General features: G+C 40.2%; 2 protein-coding genes across 2 annotated transcripts in view; one reads left to right on the forward strand and one right to left on the reverse strand.

Annotated features, from left to right (window-relative positions):
• Positions 1-1,587: 1,587 nt before the first annotated feature.
• The window catches only part of cckbra (cholecystokinin B receptor a), a 33,921-nt gene continuing 12,160 nt past the window's right edge, over positions 1,588-23,348 (reverse strand). The window contains exons 2-5 of the mRNA XM_044345011.1: positions 22,991-23,239; positions 13,430-13,691; positions 4,098-4,225; positions 1,588-3,253 (exon numbers count right to left, since the gene is read on the reverse strand). Coding sequence (XP_044200946.1) covers positions 2,676-3,253; positions 4,098-4,225; positions 13,430-13,691; positions 22,991-23,239 — 1,217 coding nt within the window. The 3' untranslated portion in view covers positions 1,588-2,675. The remainder of the gene's footprint in view (positions 3,254-4,097; positions 4,226-13,429; positions 13,692-22,990; positions 23,240-23,348) is intronic.
• The window catches only part of cpo (carboxypeptidase O), a 30,626-nt gene continuing 28,287 nt past the window's right edge, over positions 21,010-23,348 (forward strand). Inside the window, exon 1 of the mRNA XM_044345008.1 lies at positions 21,010-21,132. The gene's annotated coding sequence lies outside the window, so the exon portion shown is untranslated. The remainder of the gene's footprint in view (positions 21,133-23,348) is intronic.

A 23,348-nucleotide genomic window follows, 5' to 3' on the forward strand; every position in this document is an offset into this window, starting at 1 on the left:
ACAACTGACTGAATTTATTCATTAAGTCATGAATAATTTCCATGGGAATTTGGATTTGTTCATGAAAATCATGTCGTCTATCAATGGATAAATCATCTTACCTATACCTCTTGAATCAAACAAATCTGCCAAAGATTGACACAGCAAAAGACATACTTTATGTGTATGTATGACTTAATAGGCGTTTAACCTGGGTCTCATTCTCATCACTAATGGGTCTCAACCTCGTTCTTTGCACTCGACACCTGCGTCACACAGATTTGGAAAATTCAACTCTAGAACGGGGCAAGCAGCCTCCTAGTGCTTTCAAAATCAACTTTAATTTTTCAAAAATAATTTCAAATGCTTGCATTAGTCCAAACCAAAGTAAACACAAAAGGTAGCTCATTGGATTAGCTGATCCAAGTAGTTGAAACTGTACAGGGATCTACTGCCAGGAAACTTGTTGGCAGTTAAAAACAGCTACCTGTTCATCTGCACAAGCCGGTTTCTTTTCATGTGTGAGGATGTGGGTTGATTTAGCATGTGTCCTCGCTAGAGACGTAGTTGCAAATGAGAGAAGACTTATCTATATGTTATAGATTCAAGTGCTGTTATCACCTGGACTATCATGAAGACAAATGTGAGTCCTTTCACTTTGATGGTTGACCACATTTATCAAAATCAAAGTACACAGACAAGCTAAATCAAATGGAAGAGGAAAGATGAAGAATGGAGGCAGAAAAGCAGTAAGAGGATTGTCCAATGAAACGGCAGTTGACCAAACAGCTATCTTGGTTACCCTTCGCCCATCCAAGAAATAGTTCCAGCACATAAACACAAATAGTCATTTTTACATTTTAGTTTTTGTTTGATTAAACAAATGAGCTTGGTAGGCAGATTTTTTTTTTACCTTTTACAGAGCCAGGCTAGCTGTTTTCCCCTGCTTCCAGTCTCAACGCTAAGCTAAGCGAACCAGCTTCAGGCTGTATCTTCATATTTAACGGATAGGCATGAGAGTGGTATCAATGTTCTCAACTAACTCTAAGCAAGAACGCAAACAAGTGTTTATCCCGTAATGTCAAAATATTCCTTTAAAATTTTGTATTTAATTACTGCTTTTATTCTTATTCTAATTTGTTATTTAACTACTACCTTTTTGCCCAACTATTTTCTTGTCTGTTTTTTCGATTCTCCTAATTGTAGTGCACATTGAGCAACGTTCTTTGTATGAAAGATGCTATTTAAATCAAATTTGTTGTTATTAAAGAATTGAAGGGCTTGGATGTAGTGTGTCATCGGGGCCATTTGTCATCACTTTTACAAAGGCAAAGCCTTGAATTTTGCACTGCTGGAGAGGGTCCCTGAGAAACACCTCGTTAGTCTACCCTGGAAACGGGGAGCTTTGTACTCCGGTAATGCTTAGGGTAATTGGCAGCACTGTGGTGGAAGGCAGAGCACATAAAAGACACCACAGAGATAATTGAGCAGAAAAGGTGAGTTTGACTAAAGCATTTTTCTGTGCCATTTGTAGCAGGGGCAGGCTGGAGCAACAAGCAGGTGCGATCAGCCTTTCATGGATGAACTATCTGCACTTTTTTCTACTAATTCATATCCTGATGTTAATGTCTGCATCAGTATTCCACATACATCTGTGGCAGTGTTGACTGCACATTTACGCTCCGTGACCAAACCTTTTTGTTGACAAGAAAATTGCCTGATTCTATACATCAGGCTTTCCTGCTCATGCATGGCACGAAATAAGGCAAAATGACAGTGTTAAGATGCTGTCTTCAAGACATTTATGTAAAGATGCACCTGCTTTGTCAGCCTGAATCGCAAAGTGCTGTTGTAGAAGGGTCAGGGTATCCTGTTATTACTAAGATGCCAACAAAATCCAAATTAATTAATTTTCGTATTTGGATACTTGCAGGAAATCAGCTTTACACACAAGAAATGATGAAACATAACAAAATAAGAGAGAAACACAAACAGAGAACTAAGCAAGAACAAAGTCAAGAAAAGCTGGACTAACCCTGGTCCATTTGATATCTTTTGGTGTAAACAGGATGATGTTTTAGTATTCAAATATTTCATGAATTTGGGATTCAACAAACCAAAAACTTGGCCTTCAATAGAATAACTGAGAGAGAGAGAAATGTTCTGAATGAATGAAGATTAAACAACATTAAACAAAAGGAGTTGAAATACATACTGATTCATTACTGAGTTAATGAGTCCTCATTGTTCAACAGTATGTCTCTGTCAAAAATTAACCTTTGGCACGTAACAACATAAAAACAGTATTTACATGTACACAGGGTTCATATTTTCATTTCATGTCCGTCTCACAAACTCATGACAAACTCATGACAAACAAAGCCACACAAAGAGCACAGGCACTTGATATTCTCTTCAGGATGCCAAAAAGCAGATGCTGCCAATTAAACAGAGGAAAAAGAATGTCACCAAAATAAAACAGCGTTTTCCCCGCCTCACATTCTGCAACCATGCACACAGAATTTGAACAAGACCTTTTAAAAAGGCCTCATAAACATGGGCAGGGATTTTACTCAGCACATGATAGCATAGCATATTAAGATGAAGAGTGAAAAACAGAAGATTGAAAAAACAGATGGTGCACAGTAACCGCCGTGCTGCGGCCCCTGCCACAACCATCTAGCTTTCCTCGAGGCTCAGCAGGTACCGGTGGTGCTGACGGTGGTGTAGCTGAACTTGGACATGGAGGTAGCCATTGACGTGGCCATGGAGGTGGCAGTGATGCCGTCTTCTCCTGCCTCCCTCTTCCTGCACCACCAGCACTGGCGGCAGAGCCGGTTGCGATAGCAGCAGGCGAAGGTGGACAGCAGGGCCTTACGGAAGCGCGTGTTCATGAAGCAGTAAATGATGGGGTTGACGCAAGCCGAGGTGTAGGACAGCAGGTGGATGAAGGAGATGGGTGCTCCTGAGAGGGCTCTTGAGGCTGAGTTCAGGTCAAAGGCCTTCCAGGTGTTGGCTGAGTACAGGGGCATCCAGCAGATGAAGAAGAGTGCCACAATCACCATCAGCATGCGGATGACTCGCCTCTTGGCCTGCAGCTTGGCCTCCGAGGTGTTGCTACGGGCGCGCTCAGTCTTGGCCTGGGTGGCGCCAGACGAGGCAGAGAGGGTGGGGAGCTCCACAGCAGAAGAGGGTTTTTTGGACACCTGGATGTAGCAACCATCATCATCATCGTTGCACCCTGCAGCACCCCTCCCTACACCGTTCTTCTGGCCTGTGGAGGGTCAAGGCAAAAGTGTTAGTGAGGGGCAGTTTGACTGACATGTTGAACTATTAACAGTAAAAAACATTCACTAAATGCTGAAGATGAGATTTCATTATTTTGCTGCTATAGCACAGAAACTACACACCATGTTTAGCAATACAATAACAGAACTGAAGGCTTTTTCAGAACGTCTCAACCTTGATGAATCACCCTCAAAGCTGGACTCCATGGAAACTGCTGCTCCCAATGCACGTAGTTACAACAGCAGTTATATTTCACCTGAAGGAACCGTTTTTCTGCAAGCATTTACATTCCATGCAGCTATACTTGACAGATTCTCCCATTTCTATGGAAAATACCCGCTGTAAGGGCCATGGAGACATTCCAAATAGGCATGAAAACAAGTAGAGTTAGCTTTACGACAACTGAGAAGGATGTTATTTTTGGATGTAACAGGTGCAGAACCTGTGGGTAGCAATAAAATATGTCATTCTCTGCCTCAGGCAAAAAATGCAAATTTCCCTTTGCAGGAATGTTTGTCTGTATTGCGTGAAAATGGGAGTTTGTTTGTGTCTATTCTAATATGTGACTATAAGTATTAGAAATTACAAACTAAAACACTAAGAACACACTCAATCATTTATGGATTTAATTGGAATCTAATTGTTACAGTATTGCAATTATTATATTTTAAGGATATTTACTGGACTGTTTCCTATCTTTTTTGTTGTAATTGACTGCTGCTTCATATAAAGGTCTATAAAAAGTTAAATAGATGTTTTGGTCTACAGTATGAGTAAAATGTGAACAAAAAGCCTTCTGCAGTATGGATTGAATTTATGATGAATCTCACCAGTGGTCTCTCTGTTCTGGCTCAGCTCAAACTGAATGCCTCGGTACAGCTCTCTGGAGATCAAACCGTAGGCTATAATCATCACCACTCCCGGGATGAAGAACAGAGTGAACAGCAGCAACACATACCTGAAAAACAACCAGAATGGAAAGAGAAGGGCGTAAAAAAACACAAATTGAGAAAAAGTCACTATAGGGAATCTGAGTTGCTCTTAAAAACAACCAGACACATCGGATTCTCTAGCCACTAGCTGAAAAACTTTGCATCAATAACAAGATAACACAGACAAATATGTGAAATTATTTCTCTTTTCCTCATACAGTACGCCTTCATGCATGTGTTGGAGCTGTGCTGGAGGTCCTGCAGATGGTTGACCCCTCCCAGCAGCCCTCTTTACCACCATGGTGTCTGGAAAAAAGGTACCGCAGCATCCCAGACCAGTTCTGCAACCTCTAAAACAGCTTCTTCCTGCATGCTGCCAGGTTTCACCCCCCTCTACACATGCTCTATCTCTTTTTGCACTAATGGTGCTGATTGCTGATGCCATCTTTTCATATATACACTATATACACTTGAGTAGCTTAATTTATAACTTCATATATAGCTTCATATTTTGTAAAATGGTCACATTTTGTGCGTAAATTCTTAATATGCAAAGCAACTAGATACTACAGCTGTAAAATAAATGTTGTGGAGTAAAAAGTTTCAATATTTCCCTCAAATATAGTGGGGTAAAAGTATAAAAGGGAAACACTAAGTAGAAATAGTAAAGTACAAGTACCTCCAAATTGTACTAAAGTACAGCACTTGAGTAAATGTACTTAGTTATAATTGTGTCCATCCTTTTTTTTAAAGAATATGTTTATTACATTTTTCACATAAGACAAAAAAATAGAGGGCATTATATCCATTCCCAACCTTCACCACCCCCTACAACAGATGAAGGTGACATCAAATAAATAAATATATAAACAAATAGCAAGGTTACAGGAAAACAGGTTTTGCAGTAAAAAAAGGTACAGAGACAGGCTAAGCCGATTTAGGAAACCCTCTGAGTTTCAAACTTTATAGAAAGCGACCACTGAGGAGTGAAGCATACATGAGATGTATTCATTGGGAATACACTGCATTATAAGATTGTGTTGCAACTTTTTTATTAGAGCAGCATCCTTGATCCAAAAGACCAAAATATTCTTCGTAGTGGCAAAAGTCAATGAATTGAATAACATCCTGTTTTTGATATTTATAATATGACCATTTGGAAGACCAAGTAGGAGGCACATAGGGTCTAACTCTATTGAAACACCAAAAATAACACAGTTCATCCACAATACCAGACCAATAGTTTTGTAGCTTCACACATGACCAGAAACAGTGAATGTAATTGTCTCAGAGTTACGCTTACTGCAGAGCGGAGGTGCATCAGCATCCATTTTGTTTTTGCGAGCAGGTAGTATATGTGTGTCATGTACAATTCTTAACTAGAGTAGATTAGGTTTGATTACAGATAGATATTTCCATAGCATGAACCCACACTTCCTGCCAGTTTAGATCATCAATAGAGATGCCCAAGTGTCTCTCCCAGGTTTGTTTAGTAACTTTGCAAAGTTAGAGATGAGTTGGAATTTAGGGCTCTATAAAATACAGTAATGTGTTTCTTGGATACTTGTAAAGACAAGGCCCTTTTTACATGTGAGGTGGCACTATTGGTTGGTTGGTAATGTGGTAGATTTAGTGATGAAGTCTGATTTGTAAATATCAAAAAAAATCACATTTCTGTAAGCCATATCGCTGCTGTAGCTGCTGAAAGGATAGTAAAGTCTGGCCATGGAATAAATCTCCCAGCTTTGTTAGCCCCTGGGTGCACCATGCTTTAAAGCCTGGCAGAAAGTCTGGGCTATCCAGAATAGAGGTATTGTACAGATGGATGTCCAGGCTTTGACTGCACTTAAAGTGATGGGGTTAGTACAGAGGTCCTTTCAGACTCAAAGTTATTCACAAACAACAATTTCCACAAAGAGCATTTGGACTGAGAGGATTCAGTGTTGAGCCAAATTGAGGCTGGGTCATATTTGAGCCAATCCGCTATCACTTGGAGGCGTGCTGCCAACTGATAGAGGCTCACATTTGGTACATCTAAGCCCCCATCAGAGCTGGCCATTTGGAGTTTTGCCATCTTCAGTCAGGGCTTCTTTTTGCTCCAGATAAAGGCACTCAGCCAAACTTCAAGCACCTTGATAACCTTGTTTGATAACAAAATAGGGATCTTTTGCAGTGAATAGAGTCGGGGCAGGATGTTTATTTTAATGAGAGCAATCCTACCCAGCCAAGAAAGAGGTAGGGAGTAAATGAGAGGGTGACCAACGGAAAGGAAAGGGCTCTGACAGGCTTCAGACAGATGTTAGAGACCCCAGTGGCATGGCTTCAGACTTTGCTAAATTAATTTTGTACCCTGAAGAGGTGCCAAATTTTGGATTGGCTTGGGTCAGGCAGGGAATAGAGGTTTGTGGTCTTGATAAAAATATCAACACGTCATCTGTGTAAAGAGTATTACTTTTATAATATTAGCAGCAATCAAAATAAGGGTTTTAGCAAGGGCTGTGTTGAGTTCGTCAGAGATATCAGATTTGGTCTGGTCACCGCCTTGTGCGTACTCACCAGGCTCAGATGGGGTGTCTTTTTTGTCTCTATTCCTTTGGTTTCTTCCCATTTTGTCAAAAGACTGTGGCCGTAAGATTTAATGACATAGCACGAAATGTTGATACCAAAAGTAGCTTCCAACGCAGGATAAACAAATAATTAGAATCGAGAGGCACGGAGCTCAAGCCAAAACGTTGTGCTCACCTTGCCACCATCACATGATCCCTCTTTATGTCTATCCTTATATTATGGTGCATTTGTTATTTCTAATTTAACAGTGTGTCCTCTTTGGTTGAATATTGTCTATTGTCTTGTTACTCAGTGTAGCTCCTTGTGTTGTCTTGTATGACATTTCTAATTTTGTTCCACTTGTACTTTTTTCTTGAATGGAGTGACAGTTACCTTAAACTTGCATTAACTGATTAACTTGTGACCTGGAGAATTCCAATATTCACTCCTCTTTTAGCTTTGTTTTGGTCTCCACCAGCTCCTGAGAGATATGCCTGCCTCTTTAGCTGCTTAATGCTCCACTGTAGTCACAAGCTAGCTAGCTGCTAACTTTGTCTGTCTGCTGTTTGGTGCCGGGCAGGTAGTGTGCAGGGCGTTTATCAGAACTTTTTAGTTGAAATCATGACACTGATGAGAGCAGTGAGAGTAAACCAAAACGTTGGAGTTGCTAACACAACAAGCTTAAAGACACTAAAAAGCTCAGTAGCAATGAGGGGAACTGTAGAGTTGGATGATGATTGTCTGTGGATTTATCACTATAAGCAATCTCTTTTACATCATGCATAGTCATTTGATCCATTGTTGATATGAAAATATTGATTGTAGTAGTTTTAACTTAAAGATTAGAAATTGTATGTCCCTTATCTTGTACAGTAAAGGTAGATCAAAGAAACTGTAACCTGGAGAAAATGCTACAATGATTTAAACCTATGATTTAACAAAATACACTGCTCTCCAACATGATGTGATGTCAAAATCATTTCTTCTCAACATGAAGATCCATTAGGTCTCCTTAGTTTGAGGGAGGCAGGCCAGTTGGACCAGTTGGACCAGTTAGCTTCTGCAGGTCTGACACTCCAGGACACTACGGTCTATTCTCTTTAAGAAGAGAGTAGCTATCCTGTTTAACTCAAGAAAGGTTTTCAACACAACCTTATCAAACCATCCTGTTGACATATTGACATGTGTCAATATGCACAGTAACACAGTGCATATTGACTCATATGGACACGGCACGACATACGTACACGTCTATACATATCACAACAGAAAGTTTAAGAGGACATGCGCACAAGATAAAAAAAATACTACCTTTCAGGACTTTAGGGGCTCCATAAAAAACATAGCAAATTGACCCATTCAAATAAAGCAATGTACGCCACCATGTTTCTAACATACTTGAGAGATCAACAAACTATTAAAAGCTATAAATTCAACTTACCCCCATGGTCTTCAAAGCATCGGCCTATTGTGCCTTTACTGCACAGTTATTAACCTGTTTCCACAGGATAATCATCTTATATGCACAAGATAATAACTTGTTCCCTCAAGGTAATTATTTTGTATGCACAAGATAATATATTGTGCACACAAGTCTTTATCTTGTGCGCACAAGATAAAAAGATACCACCTTTTGGGACTTTAGTGGCTATCAGATATTTGAGACATTTTCTACTCCTCAACACCATGTACACAGTTGTCCTCTGTTGATAAATGTTCCTTTTTTCTCACACAGAAAGTAACAATCAAGTGCCTAGATTGATGACACGTCAAAGAAAAAGTCATGAACAAAGTCAAGTACAAAAAAAGTGCTCAAGACAGGGGGGAATTTTTGAACAATGTTAAGATTCAAGAGGCTGACAGTTTCTGTCAGTTTCTCACCCTGTGCATCAAACTACATAAGTAACTATATATACTTGCATGTATTCTACAAGTCTGAATATAGACCTTCAACACAGTGAAGTTACAGATGTGGGGAGATAAATGAGTGACTACTAATACTGTATGTTGGTCTAATGTAAAGTGAATTGTTTCCATGAGTAACCACTTGGGATTATAAAAGTATAGATTTTTTATCAGCAGCCACACCAGTGAATGAATGAAATGAATAAAACCTATTTGAGTGAAATGAAGTGAACTGAAGTGAGAGGAATACAGAGAGAGCAGAGCAGAGAGAGCAATCATTGTAAGAGAAAACTAGAAAGAATAACCAATGAATAAATAAGATAAAGAAACTGTACAGATGTCACTTTGATCATAATAAATCTTTACCATCTGCACCGGCAACTCGCTTTTGATTTGTTGTAATCAGAGAATGCTCTTAACCACCGATGTTTGCAGTGCACATCAGTCAACACATGAAAGCAACATCAGAAAGAGGAAGAGGCTGGATCTCATCCGTTCTCTGATATTCTAATGTCTTCCTGGGCGACCCTCTGAACTTGGCTGAGCCCCTCTCTTTCACTTCTCACAGCTTCAGTCAAAGCGGTCTCATCAGCTGGCTGTTTGATACGGTGGAAAATGTGTTAGACAAAAGGTGTCAGGATGTGAACACGTAGGAGTGCGGAAACACACCACAAAAAAAAAAGGTGCTGGTGGATGTCTGTGATATCTGTGCTTGTTTTGCCTCAAGGGGGAAACCCAGATTTATAGAGCTGAAGCAGAAGGACACATGGGAAAAAAAAACATGTTGAATATTCACAGCTCCTTCTTTTGACTGTTCCCATATCAACTGAAAGCTTCACGATTATAAAAAGGTGTGTTTGGTTTATATTTATCATCAAAGAAAATGATATGCAGGTGCACATTTCTGCACTACAAACACGACTACAGATAAACTCAGCCTGTAATGGTGAGATGCAGAAATTGAGTCTTTTTTTTTTTCTTTGCAGAGTGTTTTTATTTCTTTGAGTTGTCATTCTGGAAGCTGTTGACAAAACTGAGAAGTGGAAGTGCTCGAGACTGGGGCCAATCATTTTTTATTAATGTAGTAAAGTATCTGCTATGAAGCCAGATGTTTGCTCCTGGAGTGACAGCTGTCAAATTCGCTCATTTGCACTCTGTTAAAAGACTCGGGGAACAGCGCTTTGAGCAAGCAAACTGCTGCACAAAATGCACTGCAGTCAGTAGTTTAGATATGCCAGCATCAGTGAGTGAAGTGAGCAGAGTCGTTTTGGGTCAAATACTGTAGACTTTTGTGTCTACAGTATTTCAGTGATACTTTCCCCTAAAGTTCTGCTGTTGGTTGAAAACTCAAACTTATTAATTCTGGGGTTGAGGAAAGTCTGTCTAATATTGCTATTGTATATCAATACTATAATATTAATATCTTTTTTTAATGCACAGCTTTTCTGCTGTCAAAATATCAGTACAGGCCATTTCAGGTTAAGTATGCCTGTATAATGTAAATAGAATTAAATATTGGATCATAGACCAAGACATTCATAAGCCTAAATGAAAGTCAGATCCAGATGATGTCCACACTGCACCACAGGAATGACAGACTGTCTAGGAGGTGGAGTCAAAGACACAATCAGAAACCTGATAATATTAATTATAGAGAGATAACCAGGTTTCTCTTTAATGCAAAATGTTATTTGGTCATAATATATATATATATCCCCCCAGAGTACCTTTGCTACTATAATATTTTTTAATGTAAAAATCCAGTCTGCATAAAATTGTCAGTGCATGCATAAGCATGATTATAAAAATCAGAAATCATTAAATTTGTCTTTGTGCTATAATTAGTTCATTAACCACTTTATGGTTCTTATGTGTCTTGGTATCATTTGCTCATCATCTCTGTGACTGTGATTTCAAGCTAAAAATGGATGCTTCAATAACTCTATGCACTGCTTCATTAGGTGCAAAAAAGGCACAATTTTCCTAGTGAGAGATAGATGAAAAAGGTGTTATCTCCTAGCAATATAGGTTTTAACCCCTAACCCCGGAGTAATTTAAGAGATGGTCATGATGGGTAAAGATGAAACTGTGAATTAAAACTTGAAAGGTCCTCGTATTCAGTGACACATCTGGACTTTTGACTCTCCTCCTCCTCCTCACCGAGCGGACTAATTAACTGGTCTCCCGCCGCCTCGTCTCTCCATGCGAAGCTTAAGAGTTTGATAGACAGTCCGAGAAAAGAGAATTCTTTGGTGTTCCACCACAAAAGGCTGTCAAGTAGAGAAATGTAAAAGGTTTCGCCATGTTCAGCTTCTTCATTTTAATTGCACATTTCTGCAGGACCCAAAGTTGTTTATAGACAGATCTATGAAAATCCCTGAGAAGTATATCCCAAGATGCTCTAAAATATCTTGTCCTTGACTGTGTATCCATCTACTTGGGGTGCTTTTTAACGACAAAGCAGCTTTATCGGTCCTCCGAGGACATGTGGATGGATGGATTACTTTCCTAAGGCTGAGCAATCCAGACTGTAGCAGCCATAATCGTTTCTCTCCTGACCTTTTGCATAAGCTTTACTCCTCCGTCCTTTTCATTCGTTCAGGAGCAGAGAAACAATCATGTTAATTTACTGACAGAAACGTTATCTACACAGTATCTCTGTATAATGATGTAGTGTCTACTTTTTTCCCTAGCTCCTCCGTCTTTTGGTACGACCCCCTGCTATGCTATAAACCCATTTCATACTGGCTCTAATTAAGCCTCAACAGGAGCTACCTGTTCACCATTTTCATCTTAAAAAACAGTCTCCCTAATGATTTCATTCATTTTTCAGAAACCACCTCTGTAAGCACCTTTACAATTTCTGCCCAGGGATTCAATCCTAAAATGACAAGAATTAAAGAGCCATTATCCTCTTTATCCCTCTCATAGTTTCTCTTGGCTAGGTAGAGAGAAAACACACTAAAAGCTAGCATTAAAGCTGCCAAATATTACTTCAATCCAGTGGATTAGCTGTAAATCTGCAAAAATCTTTTGAGTAGAGATCAACTTTGGTGAGCTTTGACAAATTTGTGCTGTTATAGTGAGCTGTCAGTGCTGACCTTTGAGGGAATTGGGAACCTGGGAGTCCAAAATGGAGGAAGCTGTATATTCAATTTATATATTATATATTTAACCTCCTCAACCAGAAAGTGCTTCTCTGAAGAGGGATGGTTTGGTTTAACAAGCTAGCTTGCTCAAAGAAGTTTTGCCCTTTTCAATAACTCATTATTGAATTAAATGATGTACAGTCCTGACAAAAAAATACAGAGGCATTGCGAATTCATGTGATTACAGTTGTTCATCAATCAGCCCTGTGAGTAAGACCTGGGTGGCTTTATATTAAGGTCAAGGCTAGATACATAAAGGGGCCTGAGGGGCTTAAAAGCTCTGAAAAAAGAAGTTAAAATCATGAAACAGAAGCTTTAAAATAACTAGTTAATGCATTTAGCAGCAGCAGCAGCTCTGCAGACAATAAAGGAAGAGGAAGAACCAGCAGAGTGGATTCAGGGTCACGACCCAGTGAGCCCAGTGAAAACACCAGGCAAGGTTTTACAACACTACGCAGAGGACAACAGAGATAATGTACTGTAGATTTGGTTAGCAGGATAATGTTATTTCGCATTGTGTCTGTTTCTGCTGTGGTTTCATTAGAAATTCCCATATGCTGACTAACCAAAACACTCTATTTTGTTTGTCTGGCTCAGACTTCACAGAACATTGTTACCGACGGATTAAGTTAAGGAAAAAAGACACTAAAATTAATTATGTTTGGAGCTGTATTTTTTGCTGCACTGTTCAGTCTGAATTCCAATGTTTCATTAGTGTAGAGAGAGTGGAACATAAAAAATACAAACAAAAATGGAACTGCAATAAATACTTGTTACCTCACTCACATGTACTAATGTTCAGTTTTTGTTGATGCTACTAAAACCTTGGAATATGAAAGATAAGCACATCATTCACCCAGTATACTGAAAGACAGAGATCCATTTCATAGCTACTTGCAGGCAGGTAAGCTGAGTCATTAGCATTGACAAAATGTATTAGGTTCTACATGTGTTAAAGAAATCATTTGAAACTAATTGAAACTAATATATCACCAGCAATGTCTGGGAGAAATGGTTTAACTAGCACAGTTACAAACACTGGACTGTTTTGATCTGAGGTGCAGGAAATTTGAGCCATATTGCCAAAATGACCAAATCAGCATGCAATCTGTTGGAATCCAACTGTGGACAATTCAGTAGGAAGTGGTCCGATTGCTCTGCTCAAAAAAGGGAGCTACTTTCTATTCATCGTGGTAATGCATATGTAAATTATACAGTTATGCTATATGTAAATCAGTTTATCTCCACACATTTGGAGGAAAAGCCGAGCAGATTGCATTCCATCCCCTAACTGACTCAATCCAGTCATTGTTTACTCACTTATCCTTATTATGGCTGTTGAGGCACGTCTGCCAAATGATTGCTATGCATATAATATGTTTAAAAAGTTTTCACAGAAATGATGAATGTACTTTCTTTTATCCATGCATTTCACTTGTATATTGCAGGCTATTACGTTGCTTTGTTGGTCAGTTCAAAACATTACTGACCTGATATTAAAAATATAGTAGTAATTACTGTTTATGATGCATCACAGTGCACTTACAGTAAAGTAGTAGTTAATGCTTCCTCTCAAGTCAAAATCACTTCTGTCCATCTCTGCCAGGAAATAGTCCAACCTGCACTTACCAGGTCTGCTCAGCTTCCCTGCTGGGCCAGTCTAGGCGACACATGTGGCCAACAGTACCGTTAGTCTTGGGGAAAGACCTGAGGGCACTGAACACTGGGTAGGGCACCATGATTAGCAGCGACACCACCCAGGTGGCAGCAATGACACGGTAGGCATGGGATCGGGTCTGCCATGCGCGGGACTTCAGCGGGTTACAGATGGCGCTGTATCTCTCGATGGCAATAGCCACAAGGCTAAAGGTGGAGATACTGACAGAGATTCCTACAGGGAAGAAAAGACAGGAAACAAAGTTAGATTGCTGGCTGAGGCAAAGGTAGCTGGTGGCAGCTGGTTAGTGTTTAAGTTGGTCTTGATCAGTCCTCAACAACTATTGGTGAGATTGCCATTACATTTGGTACTGATATTTATGGTTCCCATAATAATAGATAATTACAAATATTATTTGTGACCCCTTGGCATTTCTTGTGCCCCATCAAGCAACTTTCTACTTGTACAAAAGAAAAAAGATGAATTGACACAAAATTTACTGGCTAAATTCATGCTCCCCAGAAAATGAACCCAGTCAGTTTTGAATTTTGGACACTCTCCAAGACTCCACATGGTGCCACCCTTGCCAAATGTCACCTTTCATCCATCATCTTTCTCCTCTCTTGGACCTCTATGGACTCTTTGTCTACAAGGTCAGTCGCAGCCTCATGTCTAGCCCAGCAGGTCAGAAGGTCAGAGGGTCAAGGACCTGGTAAGGCTCAGGATCTCCGTGATCTGCTGGCTCATTGACAAAGTCATAAACAAAGTCCACAGCTCTCACACTTTGTGGTTTTTCATTCATTTTTATCTTGCCCAAACATTATTTAACTTAACTGCCATTCCCTTCATCCAACCAGGGATTTGTGGAATATTGATTAGCTGCTGCATTAAGCTGACCAAACTCTCTCAGAAACAGTTTTCATAAGACACAGTACAGAATGTGAGTCACGTATTTACTGACAGTACAAATACAGCAGATGCAATTATTTACTAAGAAGATAATCAGACTGAACACACCCTTACAAAACAAGAACCTCCCAGTTCATCTTGGACCCATTAGTCAAATAACATCGCAGCCATGTCAGTCAGCCTACTGTAAGAATGCTAACAGACATGTCTGTTTAATAGTCAAAACGTATTTTGGGATATCCTCTCCTCTCCTCTCAGTGGCATGCTAACACCTCTTTATATATCCAAGGATACTGTCTCTATAGGGTTCAAGATGGGTTAAATTCCTTCCGAGACAATCCAAGGCCAAGTTGTATTTGCATGTATGAATATGCATAATCTGCAGAGGGTAGCAAGTGCAGTCAGCGCATACATAGCCTGTGTTCTGAGGGGGAGCTGGGGCGAGACAAATAAACCCATACCTGCATGTCACCATCAGCTCCAAAGGACACCATATGAATAAATTCACCCCACTGATCCTCTGTCACTACAAGAAGCAACAACCTCAATCCACCATGTCGCTGTCACATATTAATCCCCATCCACTGTTCCTTTGTGACGGAAGAACATATCCTGTCTAAACCATAACTTTGCATTATCATTCAAGGGAGGAAATCATTATGCATACTCCTATGAGCATGGTGCAATTCAATTTACAGAAACCATATTAAGTGTTTGAGAGGTGGACCGCTCTACGGCTTGGTCGATAATATTTATATTCTCAGGGATCAGCCTTTGGCGATGTTTTCTGCTGCACACCAATGATAAAATCTTTGCTATCAAAAGCTAAAAAAAGATTGAGGATTTTGTGTATATTGTCAACTGCAAAACGTTAAAAACCGACAAAGGTATGGATTGCAGCCCGGAGAAGAATGAGAATTGTGTGGATATTTGGTGTGGGATTTGATGTGGAATCTGATAGAAGCAGAGAACGGCTTTGTCTTATTCTGGCGGTAACAGAACAAAGCATCGGACTTGTAAAGATACTCAAGAACAAAGAGAACATCATCATCACAAAAAGACTTTTGAATGCCTTTTATGCTCAGTGAGCAGTAGGAGACACTCTGCTGTGCATTATTAAAAAGCATTTCAGCTCTTTGTGAGAATGGTAATTTTTTTGATTGTTGCTACACTGACATGAAACCTGACAGGGCACTACATCAAACCAAAACCACTGAGCCCTTGCCGCACCCTGATGGAGAAAGATAGTTTCACATTGTAACTCTAGCTCCATGTTTACTGTCAGAGCCATGACACCATGCTTACTGGCTTGGCAATACGTATTTCCATGCTCAGAAAATCAGGAATAGTAGGGTGACTTGTTAGCGGGTTCAACCTGTGATCGTACAGTTACAATTTTTGTTTTTGTCAAAGACACTTGACTCTCTATAGGCTTAGTGCGCAAAGCCTACCTGCAAACCACAGAGTGGAGCAGCCGCCAACCTCGTTCCATGACACCATCCTGACTGACTGTTGACCACTGTACACTACCGGTCAACTTGAATAACCACCTACAGCTCCGGCTAAGCAGAAGGAGGTGGGTGGCACAGTCAACACATGCAGATCTTGCACCGGCACTGTAAGAGTCTCGCACAATAAGTCTCTCACTCCCACATGTCTCTATCAAGTGCTAAGCGCAGACACAGAGAAAAACCAAATCACACACGGGGGGTTTTCTTTTGTTGATGCTTGAAGGCGGTCATGCCCAGCCACAGCGTCTGGCTTACATTGATTGTGGAAATGAAGAATATGGAGAGGTAGAAATTTTGGTCTTTTTCTCTCTTTTCCTGCATCACTGACATGGCAAGTGATCAAAAGGAACAAAAAAAATGAATTGAAAAAGAATTAAATGAAATATGTGGGGTTTCCTCAAAGTGCTTTACAAAGAAAACAGAAATACAGCAGGATGAAAAGACAAAAGGCTTTAAAACTGCTGTAAAACTACTGTTGGTAAAATAAATAAATAAAAGAACTATCATAAAAGAAACACTATTCACAGTCTTTGCCTACAATTAAGTCTTCAGAAGTGATTTATAAAATGACAATGATTTTGAAAGGAGGTTGTTTTTGGCAATGAATCGTGCTTTAAGAACACAAATGAAGGAATGACACACTCATCTTCACCACCAACCAGCATGAAAACTGCATGAGGAGTCGGGCTACGCTGCCTTTTTATAGAGCCAACCGCAATACAGTTGAATTGGCTCATTATACTTGGCAGAACACCTATTTATATGCAATTTTTCAGTGCAAGGATACATGGAGATGACTTGTTCAGCCTATAGAGCCCCATTAGAGGGTGAAGCCTGTGTGAAATAGAGCCACAGGCGATCAAATGAGTGATGTTTTCTAACCCTACACTTATAAAGACTCTTAGCAGGCTGCGCACATTCATACTGAAGGGAAGTGCACTTCCAGGTGATGTATAGTGCTGATACTCCAGTGATGTAAATTGATGACATGGTTGCAGGTACAGAGACATCTCAAAGAAGTTCAGAACGGATCGTTATCCAGGAGCACCACCAGATCCAAATTCATTAACCCTTTCAGCATTTCAGTCCAGGTCCACTTGACCGTCTATTTTATTACGGCAAGGGAAAGCCAATACTGATCCAAGATCAGCACTACTGGTAGACCAATTTGAATGGCCTCTAAAGAAGAGTTATGAAAGAAAATGTGTATTATTTATTCAAACAGCATAGCTTGTTGCACTAAAACACACTTTCAAATATAGTGTTGCAACTGTATATAGATGATACTCCCCAATGCATTAATAAAGTGTATGCATTAAGATGACACAGTTGCACTTTTCTTCTTAATATGAATTCTAACTTGTGAATTTCTCTGCTTCATTGACATTGGAATACATAAACCTCACTTTTATTTTACATATGATATTTAAATAGCAAGCAATACAATGCAGCCAGCTCCTAAGTATAACTGCTGCTGACATTGCTACAATTTCTGTGCTTATATTAAACAGAGGGGACAGTTTTCCATTACACTGATATCTCATGTGTCCCAGTTATTGCATCTGAGAGTCCATTCTAGCTGAGTTTTTAGACCATGCTGATCAAAGGCTCACTCCCTGACACTTGGCAGTATTGAGAGGCTAATATTTGAGGAAAGGAGAGGACTCTACTGTGATTCTGGACAAGGTGCTGCCAAGATAATTACCAGTCAACTAACCAACCAAATGCTCACAGTTTTCCCTGTGCTCTGTGTTCTCTTCTTGGAATGAAGAGGCTCTAATCCTTGTTCTTGTTCATTAAACCTGAGTTGAGCAGAAACTCACCACAGGTTGCTTGATAACTGGCTTTTGAGCGAAACTGTGAAGTTTTGAGGATCTCTCGGCACACCTCCCCTCCAAGGGAGCCTGGGAGAGAAGATTTACATTCCTCGGCTGAAACTACAGCTATTAATTCTTAGCTCACACCTAATTCTCTGAGTATTCAGTTGAATGTTTGCCTAAAGAAGCCTACAGGCATAAAAACTTTACAAATGTAATTAATGTGTCATAGGTGCCAGATGCCCTTGCAGCCAGTTATGTAAAAGTTTCCTGGAAACCACAAAAAACCCAAATTCTACTACATTATGCAAACTGCACCTCAGGGGTAGCTGACAGACTGAGCTGGTAAGTTGGTAGGTAATTGCATCATACGTCCAGCAACAAAAACACATGTTTGCATAAATGTGATTGAAGACCGCACACACACACAAACGCACACACCCAGAATATTACAACATCGATCTCATAACTGCCACCGAAACAGTAGAAGGGCTATGATTCACATGATTATCGAGCTAGGGGCAAATGGATGGATGCGTGGACGAATGGCTGAATAGAAGGATGGATGGTATATTATATGTCTAGTGGGTGTGTGCTAACAGATGAGTTTCCAAAGAGTAGATGACTTCGCTGAGCAGGTTTGCCGTAAAATCAATGGACGAGGATAGTCACAATGATCCTTTGTATTGATTGGTTTCGGCTGATAGAAGGCTCACATCAGACACTTGGGAGAGGTTTGGATGATAAATTTGTTTTTTGTTTTTTTGCATAGATGAATGTTTGTATGATATTTTGCTTCAAATCATTCAGTTTGACAATTTTCATGATGAAGTACACTGATTCTGCCCCCATAGGCAGCACCAGACATTTTTTCTGGGGCTGCCTATGCCTTAATTATTTATTAGTGAGGCTATGAAATTTCTAGTAAATCCATGAAAAAATAAGACTTCTATAGGTGCAGTCATGTGGCATTTAAAAGTCATATGTCTACTACAAACAAAAGTACTACACAATGACAACCACAGTTTTTTAAAGTATAAAATAATGATATTCAGCACTGTGATAGGACTGGTGGATAGCAAGGCAGACAGAAGTAGGCAGAGAACTGACTAGACACAAAATGACAGGCAGAAACTATACTGCTCAAATCTCAAAAAGCAACACAGACATGGATCACAAGAAATGCCCACAAAAAGTTGCATCATTAGTGAGACTATTCTATCCAAGAGTCCAGCTCACACAAATTTGCGTCATTGACTAGTAGAAAGCTGTCTTGACAGCGCTGACCTTTGAGGGAAGCAGAGAGCTGAAGAATCCTAAATGGTGGAAGCTACCATAGCTTATTAAAGCAATACGCCATGCGAGGCTGTAGTTTCAGTGATTTAAGAACAGCTAAGGGGGTTTTAGACATCACTATAAACCACAGCCTCATGGCTTATTGCTTTTATAAAACGGTTATTACACATACCTGGCAAGGTTTCATTAACACACAGCAACAAAAAATGCAATAATTTATTGATAACAAATAATCATTCTTCCGCCAAGCAATGTAGTTCAGGCAACATTTAGCAGAATGGTTGCCAAGCAACACACAAATGCACTGGAAAGCATGCTAATCAGGCTAGTCAAGCATGCTTAAAGATTGGGGTGATTATTAACATTATTATCTGGATATCACCATTAATTGTGCAAATATTGAAGTAGTTTTCAATTATGTTAGCACTCCTCTTTGCTGGTACAGGGGTGTTTGACTCTGGACAGGTGTGCTGAATTTACACTAGGAAAAGTCGCCGCAACCTGGTCAGTGCTCCCTACCAAATCTTTGACGCACTGGCCACCGGAAAACAGTGTGCATCTCTGGCAGGGAGAGCCAGTTAGGTTACGCACAATGTCTTTGTCGCTTTACATGATGCACGGTTGGTCAGGATCTCTGTCAACACAATCTTACATGGTCCTGGCATCGTTTCTTGCCTTTTCCGGCTCTTTAATTTCTCTCTTTAATTTCAGCGTGTCTTCTTTCTTTTTTATCCTCCTCCTCTATCCTGTCCATCTCTTTCCACCACTCATCCACACTTAGCCCACCCAGTAAATAAAAATTCACAAGAAAATCTGACATTTTGAAACAATTTGTATAGGTGACTAATTGGCGCAGCAACACTGTTGTAACAGGTGTGTGTTTACAGAGTATTTTACAACGGCTTCGAATGAAGCTCAACCAATCATAATCAAGGACTGGAACTATCTGTTTTATAATAGCTGTGTTGCACCATCCACTTTTATTTAACCTCCTGTCTGACTATAATCTGCTCTACTAAATAGCTATGGGTTACAGTTACTCAACAGTTTTGAGACAGACTATAAATATGTATTCTGAATAAACCGTGGCTCGTTAGTTACCAAGCTAACCAGCTGGCTAACTGACAGTTGGCAAGTTTGCTAGCTTGGAACTTCATTTCACCCTTCAGTGACTCTTTATTGAATTAAAGGCTGCACAATTTGGAGAAGAAAAAGCCAGTGGAGAGCACTCGGTTATATACTGGCAAGGTATTAGCAGTTAGCCCGCCAGCTACAGTAGTTTTCCAACTAGACAGGCCACCAAGCTTGTACAACCAATTATTTCGCAAAGAAACACAGATGAATTTTGCTGTGCCAATTTCTGGTGTGACTGCACCTTTTTGGTGATTCTTGGTGTGGCTATTGGCCCGTTCCACCCGACCCTTGGGCTACCTATTATTTCCCCCTGGATTGTAGTTATATCAGAGTAGAAAACCTCTACGGATCGTCTAGCATAATGAAATACTTCACTGCTGCATACCTGAATATTGTGCACACAAAATAAAATGTTATTGCCAGTTTGACTTTTTAGATAGCTGCAGTAACAAAGGAAAATCTATCACATCAGCAGTGTGTCACAAGTGGGTGTACAGGGCAGACAGGTGGATGACCCAAATGCAGACTCTACAGACTGAAGTTAAATGAGCAGGGCTTTTAATGAGAATACCAAAACACAGGCTTAGAGGTCATGACGGGGAAAGTCCAAAAGGGGAATGGTGGGCAGGCAGGTCAAAAACAGGCTGAAGGTCTAAACCACGGGATCAGGCAGGAACAGGTGGGAACAAGATCAGAATCAGAATCAGGATCGGGTTGGTGAGCACGAAAGAGTGCATGGAAGAAACTATGACGAATTAGCAGGGAATGGATGATAGAGGCTGGTATTTTTACTGAGGAGCTGATGAGCCGATGGGCAGCAGGTGCAGACAATTACTGAGTGGGAACAGGTGAGCAGGTGCGTGTGGTAAACAGGAGGGAAAGTCAGAGTGCTGAAGGGCTGCGGGCAGGGACGGAGACAGAAAGGGCAAGGGAAACACACGGTGGGCCTGAACAGGAATCGTGACACAGCGGAGGCCATCCTGGTCATTATTCACAATTTAATAAAAGGTCAGTGATCGTGATTCACGATTCATTCATAAACCTGATTCATCATTTCATGATCATTCATTGTCAGTTAAACTACTCTGCCCTTACCTTCACTGAAATGACAAGCAGAAAATAAGTAGTTTTCATTATAGAAATGTGGACGTGTGAGCCCAGCAATGAGAAATTTACAATAGGCTAAGTGATCAGGTCCAAGGCTGCTTATTTGTGTTTACTATGCGTTTATAGTACAGTTACATTATAGAAGTTAGAGACGTTTCATTGGTTACACAAATGTTGCATTTGGGAGAAGAATACCTAAAACCTCACTTACTTACTTGCTGGAATGAATTTGAGTTGCATGAGCTCATTATTTCTAAATTCACGATACACAACAAGCTGATACAAATAATCAAATAAATTTTATATAAGAACAAGCTGGTTATTCAGTGGCTACATCAAAAGGTATTTTTCACTCTAACATACAAACTCTGGCCTTTGTGGCTGGCAGACGATTAGAAAATGTGCTCCAGCTTTGGAATCTTTCCTGAAAATTGCTTTATATCTAACAAGAGCCTGTCTCTCAGGGAGGCTTTTCTCCGGGCTTCATTTTGCCTGTCAGAAAGTAACCATCAGGCTGAAAGTGCTCGAACAGTCACACATCTTCAGGAGTGTGACTTAGTGATGAGCTGGCTCCCATCTAGCCAAAGTCAAGGTGCCACGTGAGGCCTGAGTCAGACTGAAGCACAAGAGATGGGAGAGAAACTGAGATCCGCTGCAATACTTCGTCTCTTCAGTTCACTTTGAGCTTTGAATGGTTGAGAAGAGCTATTGAATGGTGAGGTCCGCAATCCTATTATTGTCTCAGAAATGCGATGCACCATCTGTGAGAACGGGCTTGGAGAATCTCCTTTTCAATTACTGGGCTCTCTGAACTGTGATAAGAAGGAGGAGGGCAAGAGGGCCAGTTGCCTTGGACTTTATATACAAACTTTTTTTTAACTGGCTGCTTACACCATTTTTTCTTTAACACAATTTGGAATACTCCACTGATATACCTGACAAAAATAAGTCCATGTCATGTAAAACTGGGCTGATTTACTGAACATCATACAGACATTTCAAAGTCTAAGTTTGGATTGATCACAAAAAAGGTTACCGGTTAGCTTGGCTTATTGTAATAGTGTAGCTACATTTAAAACCAAATGAATCACCAAACACTGGATTAAGAAATACTGTATTAGCACATGTTTTGAATGGTCACAATCAGACAGCTTCTGTTATGACGTCATATGGTTAGCTATATATACTTGATGCTGTTTGTTGTATTGTAAAATTGGTCAAATATTAGCTAAAATACAGGCGCAAGGTGGTCACAAGCAGCAGTCAACCTACAGAACGTGACACAGTCCCACTTCTAGTTTAGACAAGAAGGTATAGGACGAAATATTTCAGCTTCTTGTTGCTGGGAAACATACGTGGATGTAAAATATCTTGGTTAGAAATAAATGAGTGTTAAATGCTGCAGTTTGTCTTCAAACATGGACAAAACCAGAGCAACACTGGTCTTTATCATCAATGGGCCTATAGGGACTGCCAAGAGAGGTGAATCAATAACAGGGCAAAGAACATTTTTACTGCCCCAAATACTAAATGGCTTTGTTGATACAGTTCATTCTGATTACTTTGCCAGCTTGAGAGATTCATGGCTCCCTAAATTCACTGCTCAGTTATGACTCAGTAACAAAAACTCTCTACCAAGTTTCAGCAGTCCATCCCTTATTTTATTTTATTTTATTTGAAAATAGAGCTGTTTGAATTTATTATAATGCCAAAATGTTGCAGTTCAGCCCACGTTTGAAAAGAAATAAGTAATCCTCACCCATAAAGTAGGTGACAATCTTGCACATGGCGGCTCCGAAGATGAAGTCCTCCAGGATGTTAGGGATGAGGGTGAATGGCATGCAGAAGATGGCCATCATCAGGTCACTGACCGCCAGCGACAGCAGGAAGGAGTTGGTGACGGTCCGCATGCGCTTGTTCAATATCAGGACGATGATGATCAGCAGGTTGCCAAAGACGCTGAGCAGGAAGATGAGCGAGTAGAGCAGGATGCGCAGCGAGTCCATCTCTGACAAAGAAGGAGACACGACATCATTTATAAGATTTTTATATATAATTCAGCTGATCATTATCGGAAGGAAGCTGATTTGCACAAGTGAATTATGAAGCACACAGGA

Source organism: Thunnus albacares, chromosome 24 (genome assembly GCF_914725855.1).
Source record: "Thunnus albacares chromosome 24, fThuAlb1.1, whole genome shotgun sequence".
In the NCBI taxonomy this organism is placed as follows: Eukaryota; Metazoa; Chordata; class Actinopteri; order Scombriformes; family Scombridae; genus Thunnus; species Thunnus albacares.